At 44.1% G+C, this 16,012-nt stretch overlaps 1 protein-coding gene and 1 non-coding gene across 2 annotated transcripts; one reads left to right on the top strand and one right to left on the bottom strand.

Annotated features, from left to right (window-relative positions):
• Positions 1-4,773: 4,773 nt before the first annotated feature.
• LOC135386922 (uncharacterized) lies at positions 4,774-8,148 on the top strand. The gene is made up of 9 exons (XM_064616411.1): positions 4,774-4,828; positions 4,899-4,943; positions 5,007-5,084; positions 5,159-5,242; positions 6,142-6,219; positions 7,551-7,622; positions 7,707-7,751; positions 7,873-8,074; positions 8,139-8,148. Exons 1-9 carry the CDS (start codon positions 4,825-4,827, stop codon positions 8,146-8,148), a joined length of 618 nt encoding a protein of 205 aa, XP_064472481.1. The 5' UTR covers positions 4,774-4,824.
• Positions 8,149-9,136: 988 nt separating this feature from the next.
• Positions 9,137-9,209, bottom strand: Trnai-gau (transfer RNA isoleucine (anticodon GAU)). Its single transcript has one exon. It is a non-coding gene; the product is annotated as a tRNA-Ile (tRNA).
• Positions 9,210-16,012: the final 6,803 nt, after the last annotated feature.

The raw sequence follows: 16,012 nt of genomic DNA, 5'->3' as shown, positions 1-16,012 counted from the left end.
ACCCATAGTTTCGGAATTCCTGCAACGACGTGAGCAACGTCGCATTGTTCACTACCAGACGCATTTTATGGTGTCGTCTATGTCTGTGAAAGCGCTACGTTAAGATACAAGATAATAGTAACTGTTATTACGTTACAAACGCTGGAGAACGCGCTTGTCTTGTAATGTTTGCCGTGGCGCACAGATAGCGGCATGTCAAGAAACGAACGACACTAATTTCACTTTTTCTCGATTTAGGTACCACGCTCTGGTGTTCAATGCCATCTACTGAGACTGAAGACACCGAAAAGAAAATCCCCTGGAGGTACGCTATAAATACACATTCATGTAGTATTGTGGACAGCGATTTGGTTTCTGTATGGTCAACCGAATGCCTCAATTGTTCACGCATGGAGTCAATGATCCAGCAGACAACCCTGCTGAGCAATAATAGTTAAAGATGAAAGCCCTACAGCTGGCTAACCTTTTCAGTGACTTTCATCTTTCATCGTTAATTTCTTAGGCAGCTTGAGGCCTGATTGTCCCTTCTATGTTGTTCCAGCCACAGAACATCAGTTCTCTCATGTTTAGCAATAATAGTGTTTATAACATGGACGTTGTTCGATTTAGAATGTCTCGGTGGACGCACTACCGTGCTGTGCGCACAGAAGTCGATGCTCTGATGGATGCTATCGATAATGCAGAGAGCACTGCAGTACCATCACCTCATGATTCTCCAGCCACAAATAGTGCTCACCATTTGCCAAACACTTCTTGTCAACCGTGTGAAGTACAGCCGTCCTCTGTGTACAATGAACCATGCATTGAGCTTCAGCATCGCACCTATGATTTGGATCAAGAACAAACACAAGGCGGTCTTGCAAGAACAAACGATCTTATGAGTCAACAGGATGAGTTGTGCTCTGTGTTGGAATCTTCGAGTGATGATCCCGATGATTTAAGTGGTGCATTGGCTGAAGATCGTGCACATGATACTCCTTCTGCTGACCTTAGGGAACGAGTTGCTGGCCTTGCCCTTCGTCACAGCTTAACACATGCTGCAGTTAATGATATTGCGATACTTCTCAGAGATCTTGGCCATGACATTCCAAAAGATGCACGTACAATCCTTGGAACAGCTCGAACCTCGTCCGTCACCAACAATTTTGTCCATTTTGGTTTAATCAAGGAGCTAGGAAGAGTGTTGAACATAAGTGGCATCCAGACAGGTGAAACTGTTTTCTTGCAGGTCAACATCGACAGCATCCCTATCTACAGAAGCTCTCCATATAGCTTTTGGCCAATAACTTGTTCAGTGACCAATACCTTAAATAGCAGGCCTTTCCCAGTGAGTATATATTATGGTCCCGGAAAGCCACCTGATCTTGAAAGCTACCTGAAGAAGTTTCTTGATGAAATGAAACAGTTAGAAGAAAGTGGAATAACTGTACAAGGAAAGGTGCACAGTGTGGTGTTAAAAGCTGTGATCTGCGATGTCCCAGCACGATCATTCGTTAAGTGCACCAAGGAGCACACTGGGTACAGCTCCTGCGATCGCTGCAGGCACAGGTTTCATTTTGCGAACAGATCAGTCATTTCGGGCGATGGAGGATGCAAACCACCACCATTCTGTTTCTCTGTTTTGCACTTTACAGATTGACATGGTGGTGTCATTTGCATTGGACTACATGCACCTGGTCTGCTTAGGTGTGATGCGGCGCTTGTTGCACATATGGATATCTGGGAAGCTTCCATTTCGCATTAGTGCACAACAGAAGCAGCAACTAAATCACTACCTAAAAGAATGCTCATTGCCTCTGGAGTTCCAACGCCAGCCTCGAACCACTAATGAACTTGAGTATTGGAAGGCAGTTGAGTTCCGTTCATTCATCCTCTACATTGGTCCAACTGTGCTGAAGCGTGTCTTGCAAACACGAATGTATGAACATTTTTTGATTCTGCATTTTTTGATTCTGCATTTTTTGATTCTGCATTTTTTGATTGACTCTGATTTTTTAATCAGTGGCCATTTCTATCCTTTGTTCCCCAAGTCTTTACCTAGAATTCAACGAGTACGCGTCGAACTTGCTGGCATTGTTTGTGCAAAACTTCGGTTCTATATATGGGAAGAGCAACCTCGTGTATAATGTACACGGGTTGTGCCATTTGGCCGCGGACTCTAGGCTTCACGGACCTCTCGATTCTTTCTCTGCTTTCAAGTTCGAAAGCTATCTCGGTGCAATGGAGAAACTGGTCCGCACACCAAATATGCCACTGGCGCAAGTAAGCAGAAGACTCTCGGAAATGAAGCCAGTTGTGTCTGAGGCTGCAGATGAAAAACGCAAACGTGGTGTTGCATCTCTGATGGTTACCTCAGATGCTGACTCCTGTTGCATGCTGACTGATGGGAGTGTGGTCACGGTGCATGAAGTTCATGCAGACTTCTTCACTGGGTACAAGCATGTGGGTGTGTCAGATCTCTACTTGCATCCACTGCCATCTTCACGTTTGCAGATTTTCAAAACTGGACAGTTGGATAACACTCTGCAGACATGGCCTAAAGTGAGTTTTCCTTCTAAATGTGTGAGGCTTCCATACGGCACTGGGTACACTGTCACCCCCATAATACACAACTAAATTTCGGAGCACTAAAGTTGTACATGTGTTGTTGTCGTCCATGGTGTGTGCAGTATATCCCCTACAAGCTGTACTGTTTGGTTGCTGATTTTCATCATTCTGAATACCTGTGCCGCAACATATACACACTTGTAAAAAAAATGAGAACAGCACATCTTTTTTGCAGTTGAGTCATACGGCAGGGCAGATATCCTCTTCAAGAAATATGCAACTACAAGAAGATTAATTACCTCGAATTCATTAATTAGCCACAGGAGGAGATTTCTTCCAAAGGCGAGATAGCAGAAAGATAGGCTATCCTCACTCGAGCCATTCCACGTTTAAAAGTCCTGAAACACGCAAGAGCGTTAAAATATCGATCCCCAAATCTTGATATGTAAATGAGCGGAAACCGAAACCGCAGCGACCGGGAACGCAGGGAGCGCAGTGATTACCTCACGTCAGAGGGCCAAACGATTTGGAGCGATGGAGATGAAGTTGCTGCTGGTCTGCTGACCAGATAAACCGCTTTCTATCTTTGTTGGCAAAGGTGATGTGCTCCTGAGGCCGGCATTTTTGGCACATTTGCATATCAAAATTTGGGGAAGGATATTTTAATGCACATCAGCATTTCTTAAATGTGGAATGGCTTTCAACGAGGGTAGTATCTTATTCTGCTATCTCGCTTCTCCTCGAAATCTTGTTGTTAAAGAGTTCGTTAACGATTTTTGGGTAATTAGTGATTTGTATTTCGTACTTTCTTCAAGAGTTACCTACCTGGCTGTATAAATCAACTGAAAAAATGACGTCTGTACCATTCTCATAGCTTTTTTATATAGAAAAACTTTAAATGATAAAAATTGATACCCTCGCACCTGAGCGACAAAATACAATGCTCCATAACTTGCTTCATGCACTAGCAGTTATGCACAGCTTGGAACTCTTACGACTGACTATCTGTGTCCCGCTTGTGACAGCCGAAAGTACATGCGAAAGTGAGACTCAAGTGAGAAAGTGAGATTCAAAGATGGACACCGTACATGAAATCATGAGGTGGCGTGGACTCCAATGTGCTTACTTTTAATGTGAGTGCATGCATTCACTTGCTGTATTGTTAATTCCACCACATTTGTTCCGTTTGCCCATTTGAAAAAAAAAGAAAAAGAAAAATATGTGTCACTCGTAGCCTGATAAACCGATTATTCGTGTTCTGTTCAGAAGATCACAGATATGCTGCATGTCTTTTGCAGTGTAACCTGCTTCCCCAGTCTCAGACATGAACTCAGGTGCTAAAGTATGGCTTGTCATCGAATTCCTCGGGGAGGAGAAAACCAGCGCTGTTCCAAAGTCATGGGTGAATGAAGAGCAGAGTGAATGCAAGTGGCCTATTTCAATGCCAGACTACAAAAGAGAGGACATGGTGAAAAAAATACAAACTCCCAGGACGATGGAAGAGCAGGGCAGTTCGTGTCCTTGGACGTGCATGTGAGTGATTCCCAGCTGAGCATGTGGGAAAAAAAACATATGCAAATACTTTTTCCAGCATCGTATTCAGCAGCTGTAGCAATGCTTGAGAAGTCCCTGTATACATCAAACGTGGAGACAGAGTCTGACAGTGAGGACATCTCCGTTGTTGAAGTCAGGCAAGTGGTGAAGTAATTACTTGAATATTCTTCATTTTTATACTGCATGGTTCTGCCTGTATTATTGGTGCTCTGCTTGTATTAGTGACATGCAAAACAACAGGACATTGGGAAGGAGCAGTGACGATGTGGGACTTGCTCTGCCTGTGCCACCTCTGGTGCTACGACAGTTGCCATCGAGTGATAAAAGTCGTACGTGCATTGTAGAGTGAAAGATGACTGATGTTGTCTGGCCATTGCACTGTGCTTGACTTATGCTTTTGTTCACATTACAGCACCTGACATTACATGGCTATCCCCCAGTATAACCACCCCTCCTGTACAAGGTAAAACAGCTTTAAATACACAATTTCAAACTACGATTCTTTTTTTTTCTTTTAATTTAGAGAACTACTGCAACATTTCGTCTACTATAAAATATCTTGCGATAGGAAACAGTATTGTGGCCGTTGTCCCGGTCTCTTCCTGTCCAGTTTCGTTCTTGTATTTTGTTATTTCCGCTTTAGCCTTTAAGAATATGTTTGGTAATCTCACTTTGAACCATCCAGCCCAAGGCAACAATCCATTCTGTGAACTCCAAAATCGAATGGGTATGTTGTCATTTGCTTACCTCAGATTGGTGCATCTCACAACCATTCTCTGGATTTTCTATCATCTCAGACATAAGTCGAAGCCTCCCGAGCTCTTTAAGAACTTCCAACCTGGGTGAGTTGGCTGTAATCATAGGCTTGTGCGAAGGAAAAATCTATCTTGTTATCTTGCTGTCAGACTCAAGACAATGTGCGACGAGCAATACTGCACATCCAGAGCGCTGCGTGGAGGGTGCTGTGCGCCTACCGAAGAAACGTATGTCTGTTTGAGTCTGGATAATTTTATGCTTCACCACTACAGCAATGGTCGCATGTTTGCGGATTTTGCAGGCTTTCGTCAAGACCTTTCAGCTCAGTCATTGTCACCTACAAGTCCGACTGGGCTGTCACAACCTGTACCCCAGTTTAACAACAGTAAGTTAATTTTCTTCCTCGCATCCCTTTATAATCACAATGTCTTTGTGTGTGTACAGTTTGACAGGTTCACAAAAGTTACTGATAGAGCAAGCACTTGTATGGCTAAACGCTACAGTTCAAAATACTAAGTACACATACCTCGAAAGTAAACCATTGTGAAATGACAAATGAAGTTGCACTCGATGTATGTCTCAGAGGTTTGATGCTGGCCCAGTGTTGTGAGTGTGAGTCTGCCATTTCGAATTGACCCCATGTAATTTCAAGGAGCTCTGCAGAGGTCGAAACACACTGACAGCTTTATAAAATCCTGAAAAGTTAGCAGCGCTAGGATTGAATTTAGTGATTCGCATGAGTATTAGGCTTCTGTGTGTCCAGCTCATGAATCTTGTTTTGCCGATCAGTCAGCTTGCCTGCACTTGGCGCTAAGTTGGCTTGTGGGAAATGTGGGTCCTGGGGAGGCTTCACTGGTAACTGCACCAACACACGTCCGAAAGCGTTGGAGGTGCCTCTGATCTGGTGAATGTGCAATGGGCCATTGGCTGCTAATCATACACAGGAGCTGGCTAGGTATGCAGCTGTTATTAAGGAACAATATCATGACCGGAGCAGAAATAGAATCTTATTTCAGTGAACTCAGCTAATATTTTGTGTTCTGCAACGGTGACTGAGTGCCGTGCAGGTGGGCTTTCAGGAGTAACTTTAGGGGAACAAATTTACCACATTTTTAGATATTTCGTCACCCCATGCAGGACCTCTTTGAGGGCAAACCATTTTTGTGCAGAAATTCATCTTAGGATAGCCTTACAACCCTGGGCAACTATAGATAATGCGTTTCATATTATGTACCTTCTGATTTCTGGAGCTTCATTTTAATTTCACGGTTCATTTCATTTCAGGGTTCAGCCCACACTTAGGCCATAGCCCTGTTAACTTGTCTTACCAAGATAACTATTTCTTGCAAGAGTTCGACTCTGGTATGTTCTTTCTCGTTTTTACTACTAGCTTAGGGTTAGCTCGACAACTTCCCCTCCAACACCAGACAGGTCGAGCATTATGTTGGTGGTTACTATAGTATGTCTGGATTTTCTAGATTGTCTACAATATATACAGGGTAGTTCTTTCTTATTCGCTACAGAATTTTTATTTAAAAATTTGCATGTTGTCTGGGATATGCGAGGCAGCAAAATTGGAGCTAGTCATTATTCAAACCTGTAGTCCTGATTAAGCGCCCTGCAAAGTCAACGTGCTTTGAGATATAAATTGTGAAATTTCATGATTCGAATGAGCTGGAACTATGCGCTTTTCGAGTGCAGAAAAGACATGACCCTCACCTTTGCTGAGTCCGATAGCGGCCTATCTGGTCTACAGGCATAGCTCGGCATCTCGGGTGTCTAAACTCACGATCACAGTCATCTGGTAATGCGTGAGTTCAGCCACGGTTACGAACTCACGTGAAGGTCGACACTGTGTATCAGTGAGCTCCATCATGTGTGCACGTTAGAGCACTCACCGGCAGAGCTGTAGCGATGAGGGTGCGATGGGGGCGCCAAACGGCAGGCCCTGACAGGTTAGTTAGACAGTATAAAGTGGGAATGAGGAGAATTGAATTTACGAGGCATTTCTAGGCAGTGCAAATAAGCGTTTTCTTTTCTTTGTTTACAGAGGTTCTGGCGGCGACGGGGGGAGGGGGGTCCAGATTTGCCCAGGCCCGGGCACAAAGTTGCCTCGTGACGGCTCTGCTCACCGGATAACATCACACTTGTAAAGAGAGCAGGTGTGATGTTATCTGGTGACTGCGCTAATATGCGGCATGATTGAGTTCACCAGTACAACATATCGACCTTCACGTGAGTTCATAGCTGTGGCTGAACTCTCGCCTTATCAGGTGACATGTGTGTTTCGAGGCCCAAAATGCAGAGTTATGTCAACAGGTTAGCACCTACTCCAGTCAGCTCTATCGCTCCAAAGCACGTGACCGTCTCACACGGATTGGCTGTCGCTCTTGTCGCAATTGATATCTCAAAGTACCTTCACTTCCCAGGGTGTTTAATAAGGATGATGGATTCGAATAATGACTGGCTCCAATTCTGCTATCTCGCTATTTCTAGAAAGATTAACGAATTTTAGATAATTAGTTGCTCAGAACATGTAGACGCTGCACCACAGGACATTTGCCTGACCACATAACCCACCTACTACAATGGCACCTATTTTGCTCTGATAGTTTTTTAAATAAAAATTCAGTAACAAATAAATAAACACCGTGTGTACTCCACTGATTTGCCATCTTTTGCATTGGACTAAGGCTATGTAGAGAACAATGTCAGCCAGATTCCATTTCGTGATTCTCAAGTCTCTCTTCACTGTCGTCAGAACGGTACATTTGATTCGTCGCTCTGTCAGCAGTAAACTCAGTCAGCTCTGATTGATACATGCTAACTGAATTTTCATGCTCCAACAGGTTCCCACCAAAGTCCATCACCAGTTTCTGACACAAATAAAACAGGTATCCATATTGGTCATCAATTGTTCCTGCCACCCCGCTGTACCTTGCAAACTATCAGATGACTCTCTTGTTGGCCTTGCATTTTATCCTATTGCATCAGTCTTCAAATCATTTCATGTAGGTTTTGAACGGTCTATCTACACACTGCTTGTGGACCTGAAAATGTCTGTGAAGTGCTTGGAGAGAAAAATCGAAGAGATGAGCAATGCGATGTCACAAGAGAAAGCGTTTTTGGATGTTGAACTGCCACGTTTTCCTCTAGGATCTGACGACGAACTTAAAGATTTCCGCACTAGACTGTCTGACACAAACATAAAGGGGAGGCTGGTTAGTGTTCACTTCAGCATTAAACTTGCTATGCATTTATGTTCTTTTTTTATCTTGCAGGTTGCTATGATATCACGCTTGGGGGGCAACAGTCTCCAGGAGAGTGTGAGGATTACTATGAATCGCCACATCCGCAATTCCGTCGCGCTGCAGTATAGCCTGAAAGGAGCGCACTCCAAGAAAGATTTTTCATCCCTTGCTCTCTGCTCATGCGTTGTTGGTGAGGTCACCTGTACATATCATACAACGTTCATAAAACTAGGTTAACTGTTGGCTTCTTCCTTCCAGAAGTATTGTTGGCAAGGTACAAGGACGTTACCGAACACGAAGTGTGCTACAGAATTGGCAGATACCTTGCGGGTGCTGGTGACAGAGAGGGTGGCAGAGAAGCCCGCCGACACCAAATGCTTCGTTAAATCAGTGGTGGCATTGCCTGGCTCCTCCTGTGTTGCTTACAGCATGTGGCAAGTGAAGGACAAACATGACGACAGGCCAAAAATATTGTTAGGGTCATAGTTTTGCCCTGTGTTCATACGTTCAGCTTTTTTTCACAAGAATGTGGATGTTTTCATTACATGTGCCAGATAATGTTACTAATGGCAAATCAGCCTTTAAGGTTTGATGAACACAGCTTGATGTCAAACCACAGGATCATTCAAGTGTATCCAGAGAAGTGTGTTAACATGTATTACCGCTCAGTGAAGAGAGGTGTAGAAATATTTTATTCATTCTCACTACCAAACTGGTTGAAGAATGTAGAGGGTTGGGTCAAGGTCCACTTGCCAGAAGTGAGAACAAAATTATAAAACACTGAAGCTTTCCTTTGATGATTACAAGCTTTCATGCAGTGGACTGAATTTCATCAGCTACCTGACGAAACGCAGTCCACTGTATGAAAGATTGTAACCATTAAAGGAAAGCTTCAGTGTTTTATAATTTTGTTGAACAAGAGAGAAACTGATGTTCTGGGGCTGGAACAACATAGAAGGGACAGATACAAACAAAGCCTCAATTGCCTAAGAAATCAACGATGAAAGATGAAAGTCACTGAAAAGGTTAGCCAGCTGTAGGGATTGAACCCACATCTTCTGGATTATCAGTCCAGGGCTCTACCAATTGAGCTAAGCTAACACGCCTCTCCAGCGACTTTCGGGGTGCGTCATCTGAAGGGACGACAAACCAGCCACTCACTCTCACTCACCCTCCTTTCACTCTTGCATTTTTTGCTCACTCATACACACATTCTTACGACGGAAATCGACGCAAGCGGCACCTGTTGAACAAGAGAGAAACTGATGTTCTGGGGCTGGAACAACATAGAAGGGACAGGTACAAACAAAGCCTCAAATTGCCTAAGAAATCAACGATGAAAGATGAAAGTCACTGAAAAAGTTAGCCAGCTGTAGGGATCGAACCCACATCTTCTGGATGACCGGTCCAGGGCTCTACCAATTGAGCTAAGCTAACACGCCTCTCCAGCGACTTGCGGGGTGCGCCATCTGAAGGGACGACAAACCAGCCACTCACTCTCACTCACCCTCCTTTCACTCTTACATTTTTTGCTCACTCATACACACATTCATACGACGGAAATCGACGCAAGCGGCACCTGTTGAACAACAGAGTCAAGAGAGTCTCTTGTTCAACAGGTGCCGCTTGCGCCGCTTGCGTGTGTGATAGTGTTGGTTTTGCTGGTGGCAAGCGAGGAAGGTCAGCTGTGTTTCTTGGAGGTAATAAACCATGTTGTTTGTTTGAATCTGTTGTGTGGCGTGTTCCTTCGCGCGCGGAACGGACGGGCTGACGCCCCGGGGTTGTGGGAACTTGGGTTTCCACAAGTTTCTCGGCGGAAAGAACCGTTTCGTGCGGGAAATTTCATAGTCCCTTTAAAGAAGACGGGGCTGCAAAAGTCTTCAGAGCCAGATCTTGGAAGCAAACACTCGTGTGTGGTTTGGATAACTGGGGGACCAGGTTCGATAAAGAGAATGAGGCCAATCGAAGTCCATATAGGAGCATGTTGCTTTCTTTAATAACCATCTGCCTTTTTGCGGAAACACTAATTCCACAACCCCTTCTGAAAAATGTCGATGCCATTCCCTTCCACCGATCACTACCATGTGCCTTTCGGCCTTCGAAAAGGGAAAGAGCGTGAAGGGAAGCGTGGAGTGGAAGTCCAGTAAACAACGAGAGCGTGTTACAAGGTGAAGCCTAGGGCTTCATGTTTTAAATACTGCGAGAATTCGGCCAATATACATGGAGAGCGACTATAGCAAATTCCGATTGCAAAATCCATCAAGGCTCCATCAGAAATTCTAATGGCCCAAAGAATATTATGATGGACCATCAAAACAGCTTGTCGGTATATTAACAACGCCTAGTGGTCCAACAGGACTGTTAGCGGTCCGACAGATGCTGTCCCAGAGCCAGTCAGGTGGGTCGAATGGCCCCACAAAATCGCCTTACGGTACCACAGGGGCCCTGACGGTCCAACAAAGGACTCCTGACTATCTGACTGCCCCATAAGGTGAGCTTAGTGGTCCCACAGGAGAACCCAATGGTACGTCAACGAGGCTTTGCGGTCGAACACGTGATGCCTCCCTGTAGATCAGGCAGAGATATGGAATAGCATATAATCGCCAAACACTCCATGCAGGACGCCGTAAAGGATATAACTGCAAACGCTAAGACGGAACCTGCGTCCTGTCCTGTTGTAGTCTTGTCCTTTAGAGTTTCCTTGTCTCGAAATTTATAGCTGTTATAAAAATGAGCAACGCTGTAGTTGACGTTCTCCCAGTATCCAATATGGCAGCTCGCATTGTCCTGACAGGTCCCCAAGAAGCACGACAATATTTGTCCAATATTGCACCCATATGGGCTGCCAAGATTGCCAATATTGGATCAATATGGGGAGTGCAATCAGGCTCTATATTGGCCCAATATGGGCTGCCCATATTGGCAAGCCAATTTTGCGCCAATATCGCCAATATTTCTGTGATAACGCCAACGGGGAGTGCGCGTAATAATACAGCATTATCCGGGTTTAATATCCACCACTGACATTACTTCTCTCTTCTTTTAGCTTTTTCATTTCTGCAGATCTTATTGATTCACGCTGCATGCAATTACAACAACAACAACAAAAACACTGCATCACCTCAAAAAGGAAGAACATGTGGTACCCCCGTCTTGCTGAAGGACAGAAGCAGTCCCACGGAACTGCCAATCTCAAACATCCCTCAGAAGCCTTCATTGGAATCGCAATAGTCTATACACCTAAGATTTCCAACCCGCTCCGAGAGTACAAAGGACCGAAACACTTTCCTGACGGTGACGGACATACGCCAGAGCAACTCACACTGCTTGCAGCAATTTGAAAGCACCTAACTTTACAGAAGAGCCATCCGTTCCTATCAAACATTGTGTTTTTTACTTGACCTGCCGCAATTCCGTTATCATTACAGGAGCCACCGACGTTTTAGCCCCTATGAAACGTCCGATCCGACTGTCACGCATGCGCATCAGTTGTATGTCACGCAATTTCGCTCAAACGACCACGCTAGCTCTCAGTCGGCTCGACCGATTGGCATTGGGATCGCGAAGCAAGATGGCGGCTGCTTCCAGAACATGGAAAGTTGAGTTGTCGAGTTCTAGTGAACGTTACAATGGGATTGCCACGTATGTTGACTGTTTCGAACAATGTGTATCGTCTGTGGGAAGTTATTCGATGTAACGACGTACTGAATGGGGCATTTCACACGCTTCAACGTCCAATCTTGCCGTGCTGCTTGGGCATTTGCGCAACACGTGTACGTACCATTTTCTGTATTTTCAGTCAATATGGGGTGTACACGGGCAATATGGGGCCAATATTGCCAGGATGTCCCCAACATTGGCTCAAACTGGGCAATATGGGGCCCATATTGCCCAGTTTCAGATAATATGGGGGAAATCTTGGCGATAACGGGCCCCATATTGGACCCGTATCGCCAATGACCAGCCAATAGGGCCCAATATTTTGTGCTGCTTGGGTCGATAGACCTCCGACCATCAGGCTACTAATTTTTTTATGCCGTCTTACTCATTATGACTCGGAATATTCTAATATTTCTTAAAGATGAAGTCGCTTTTGATATGTGACCCCCATAAAACTTCCCTAAAACTCAAGCTGCGAACGCCCCAGCGTTTGACGATTGAGCATCGCGCAACCCCCGCGACCCCTTCGACGATTGAGCATCGCCCGACACTCGCAGCCTATAGGTATTAAAGGCGATAAAAACCCCGTGTCTGACGGGGCACAGACTGACGAACAACATTTTTATTGGCAGACCTCGTTCTTAAATAACCTGAGCCAGCAAATCCATCTTCTGCAAGGTTACCCTTTTACACCGGTAAGCCTGCATAGTAACTATATTTTCGCAAGCACAGTACTTATCAAGAGTCCTTCCTGCTACCAACTTTTAAGTCTTGTACTTTCGAAAAGATAAAGCCACTAGGCAGACGTGAGGGTGTAAAAGGGTAACCTTGCAGAAGAGGGCGTTGCAGACTCAGGTTATCGAAGAGGCAGATCTGTCAATAAAAATCCTGTTTGTCGGTCTCTGCTGTTTGTTGTGTCGTCCATTTGTTTGTTTCCCGGCACGAGGTTTTTATCGCATTTCAAGTATGAAATGCCGAACAGCCCAATTGTTAACCATTTAGTATAAAAGTACCATAAGCATCCGTAAAACGACTGGGAGCTTCATAGGTGGACGTGGCTTTCCGTATATCCGCCGACGTCGCGTGTCGGCAGTTTTTGAAAAATTTTCCTAGTCTAGACGGAATTCCCTAATGGAATGGAGTGTTGCGAGAGAGAGAGAGAAAAAAAAAACGCTCGATTCCACTGGGGAAGATCGATTCTCGATGGATCTATAGAATGTCTAAACCAACATGAGTACGAAACACAGACGTGTTCTCAGAACAACAGTTCTTTATGAAAGATTTGAAGCAAGGAAAATTAAATTCTGTCATGACAGGAGTCGGAAAAAAAGACAGAAATAAATATTTTTTGTTACTTTTTTACTTTTCGTGGAGCTCCCAACAGGCTATTAGACCCTTAGGTCCTAATGGTCCCATCAGACCGCTAAACCGTTAGTCCTATTAGAGATGTCGAAAATTACAATATGGCTATTAGCCTAATGGTTCTATTAGGATTGGCTCTGATGTATTTTTTCGATCGGGATTGAATATGATAGGCACTATCCCTTTCTCTGTTTGTAGGACGAAATCAAAGCACTTCGAGAAGACGAACCACCTTCGATAGCTGGCTTCAAGGCACCACCTCTAAAGTCTGTCGTGCGGAATCCTAAACTTTACGTAGCCCGCTCGAAGGTGCAAGTTTTACAGTGGTCTGTGGTGATGACAACATCTACACGTGTCCACGGGGTTTGGGTACTGCTATGCCAGGCACGACTGAACTTTTGCCTGCATCAAACAAAAGTTTTTGGGGAAATACCGCGCCGCCTGACCCACTTGCTTTCCGTCATCGGAGTGCTTCCACGAATGATTTCTAATGAGCGTGTCAATTGCTCCAACTTTCGTATTTGCCGCACTCCTACATTAATTCCATGCACCGTAGTACTCTCCTCTAGGTTATGTTATGTTAGGGCTCGCCCCCCCCCTCCCCTGCCGTGAAGGACTTCCGACGCCTCTGTGTGCCAAAGAAAATGACAGCGCATCAACCTACCGCTTTGAAAATGCTTAGATATTACAGTCATCTGTGCAACAGTTTCGTGTCCCGGTCAGTCTTTCTATGGCACAGATTGCTAGTGTAAACATGTAGCGACGTGCTGCTGGTGCGATGATAAGCAACATCAACACATCGAGCCTCAGTATCGGTGCTATACAACTGGGCTCTCATCTCCGCAGTGTGTGTAGTTTGCTGTATAATGACGTCTATTGTGAATACGGTGAATACTCTATGTTGTGATACGTGTACTACGCCTGCTACATTGAAATAATCTAGCCGACTGCCGATACGGGTTCACAGGTGATCTTCCAACGTTGATGCTGTTGCGCGATCAGCTCGTGTGAAGAATGTTCTGAATACAGAACAGTTATTCATGATATCCGTCATGTCTGTAGCACCTACGAAATATGGTGTGTGTTTGTGGCGGAATTGTGGTGAGTGTACGACGGCATAAATAAGACGCAAGGCTCGTGAAGTTTCCAACAGCTGCAGTCCAACAGTCGTCTTTTCCACACCTCTCTACTAACACAATTCATAGATTCGTTGAGAGTGTGACACGATGATAGATTTAATAATACATTAAACTAGCGTAAATGTGAATAGCTCAAAGCAAGGGAAATATCTGAGAGTTTCAGCTTGGTTCAGTGGTCTGCATTCCTGTAAATACACAAATGCAGACGATCTCTTTATCTGCTTTCTTACTCCTACCCCCCTATGTGCAACCAATGGGAAGTTGCTAGAAAGCAATATTGAAAGTGCAAAATCCTTGAAGGTGAGCAGAACTCCCTCCACACCTGAAATGATGACTCTGACATGATATCCTTTCCCAATAGTTTCTCATATTTTTCCCATTTCATTTCTCAGCATAAAACAAATAAATTAATTAAATGATGCCAAATAACATAATAAATTATGCCCTTCTGTTACCTCATATGCCCCCGATTAAGCAGCTCGAGTCCACATTTGCATGACTGCTCTGCTGTGACATATATGAATTTTATTACCAAGTGTGAAAAACTGTGTACATAGAAGGAACTCCCACGCCAGACGCAGGCACTTAACACTTACACATTCAGGGAGTGGTACCCTTTTTACTTCACATACACGCACTCCCACCGTATGTTGGAAAATTAGTCAATTTACTTTTATTTGCATTTTGACTGTATACATATTGCTACAGGTAGCAAGGGTATGATTTCATTGGTACTCAGCTCAGCTGTCGCTGACAATGATATATGCAAAATATATATCTGCAAAAAAGCGGCAAAAGTGATGCTTGCTGTGGGCGCGCCCCCCAGCTCAGCTACAACTGGTGCTTTAGTAACAAAATAAGTATTTTAGACAGAAAATAAATGCAGTTGAACTTCAATTTACGAATTCCCTCGATTTATCTAATGGTGAAAAGACACATTTCCTTGCTCATTTCAGTCGATGTATGGATAATTTTCCAGGAGCATGAACCATTAATCGACGGTTGACTGTATGTGCAAAATAAATGTCTACATAAACACAAACCAAAACAAAAAATGGGAAAGGAAAACTACTCTATGATGCTACAAAGGATAGTCGTGAAGAAGGTACTAACATGACTGCCATTGGTTCAGGGAACAAAAAGACAAGAATATTGAAGCATCAAATGGAAATCAGCAAACATGTTGTCAGACAAATCCTAAAAATGTTATTTAAAGTATTTGGATTGTTAGCCGAGCCCATCAGAGGCAGCTACACAACACCCCCTAGTCCATCAAGGCAGATCACACGCACTTACGCCAGTGTGACAGAACCGGCAGGCATGATGAGACAGTTAACACCATCAACCATGCAAGCTCTGCCTTCTCTGACACTCTTCTTTGTGTTTTTTTTTTTTTGATTGCATAGATCGTGTCTTGTTAGTGCATACTGTCTGTATTCCCATATTGTATTATTGTATTTCTATGTATATTGTGTCTGTTTGTAGTGCACTCTACGCCAACATTTGGGTCGTCATGACCGTTCTTTGGCACCAATAAAACATTATTATTATTATTATTATTATTATTATTATTATTATTATTATTATTATTATTATTATTATTTATTATGCCCCACGAGGAGGTCATCGCAGCTATTCGGAAGCTGAAACCTACCTTGACCCTAGGGGTCGACAAAATTCCTGCAGTATTCGTTAAAGTCTACGCTGACCTCTTTGCACCAGTCCTGCTTCATGTATTCAACC

This window comes from Ornithodoros turicata, chromosome 1 (genome assembly GCF_037126465.1).
Source record: "Ornithodoros turicata isolate Travis chromosome 1, ASM3712646v1, whole genome shotgun sequence".
NCBI lineage: Eukaryota > Metazoa > Arthropoda > Arachnida > Ixodida > Argasidae > Ornithodoros > Ornithodoros turicata.
This window is presented reverse-complemented; position numbering and strand designations above follow the sequence as displayed.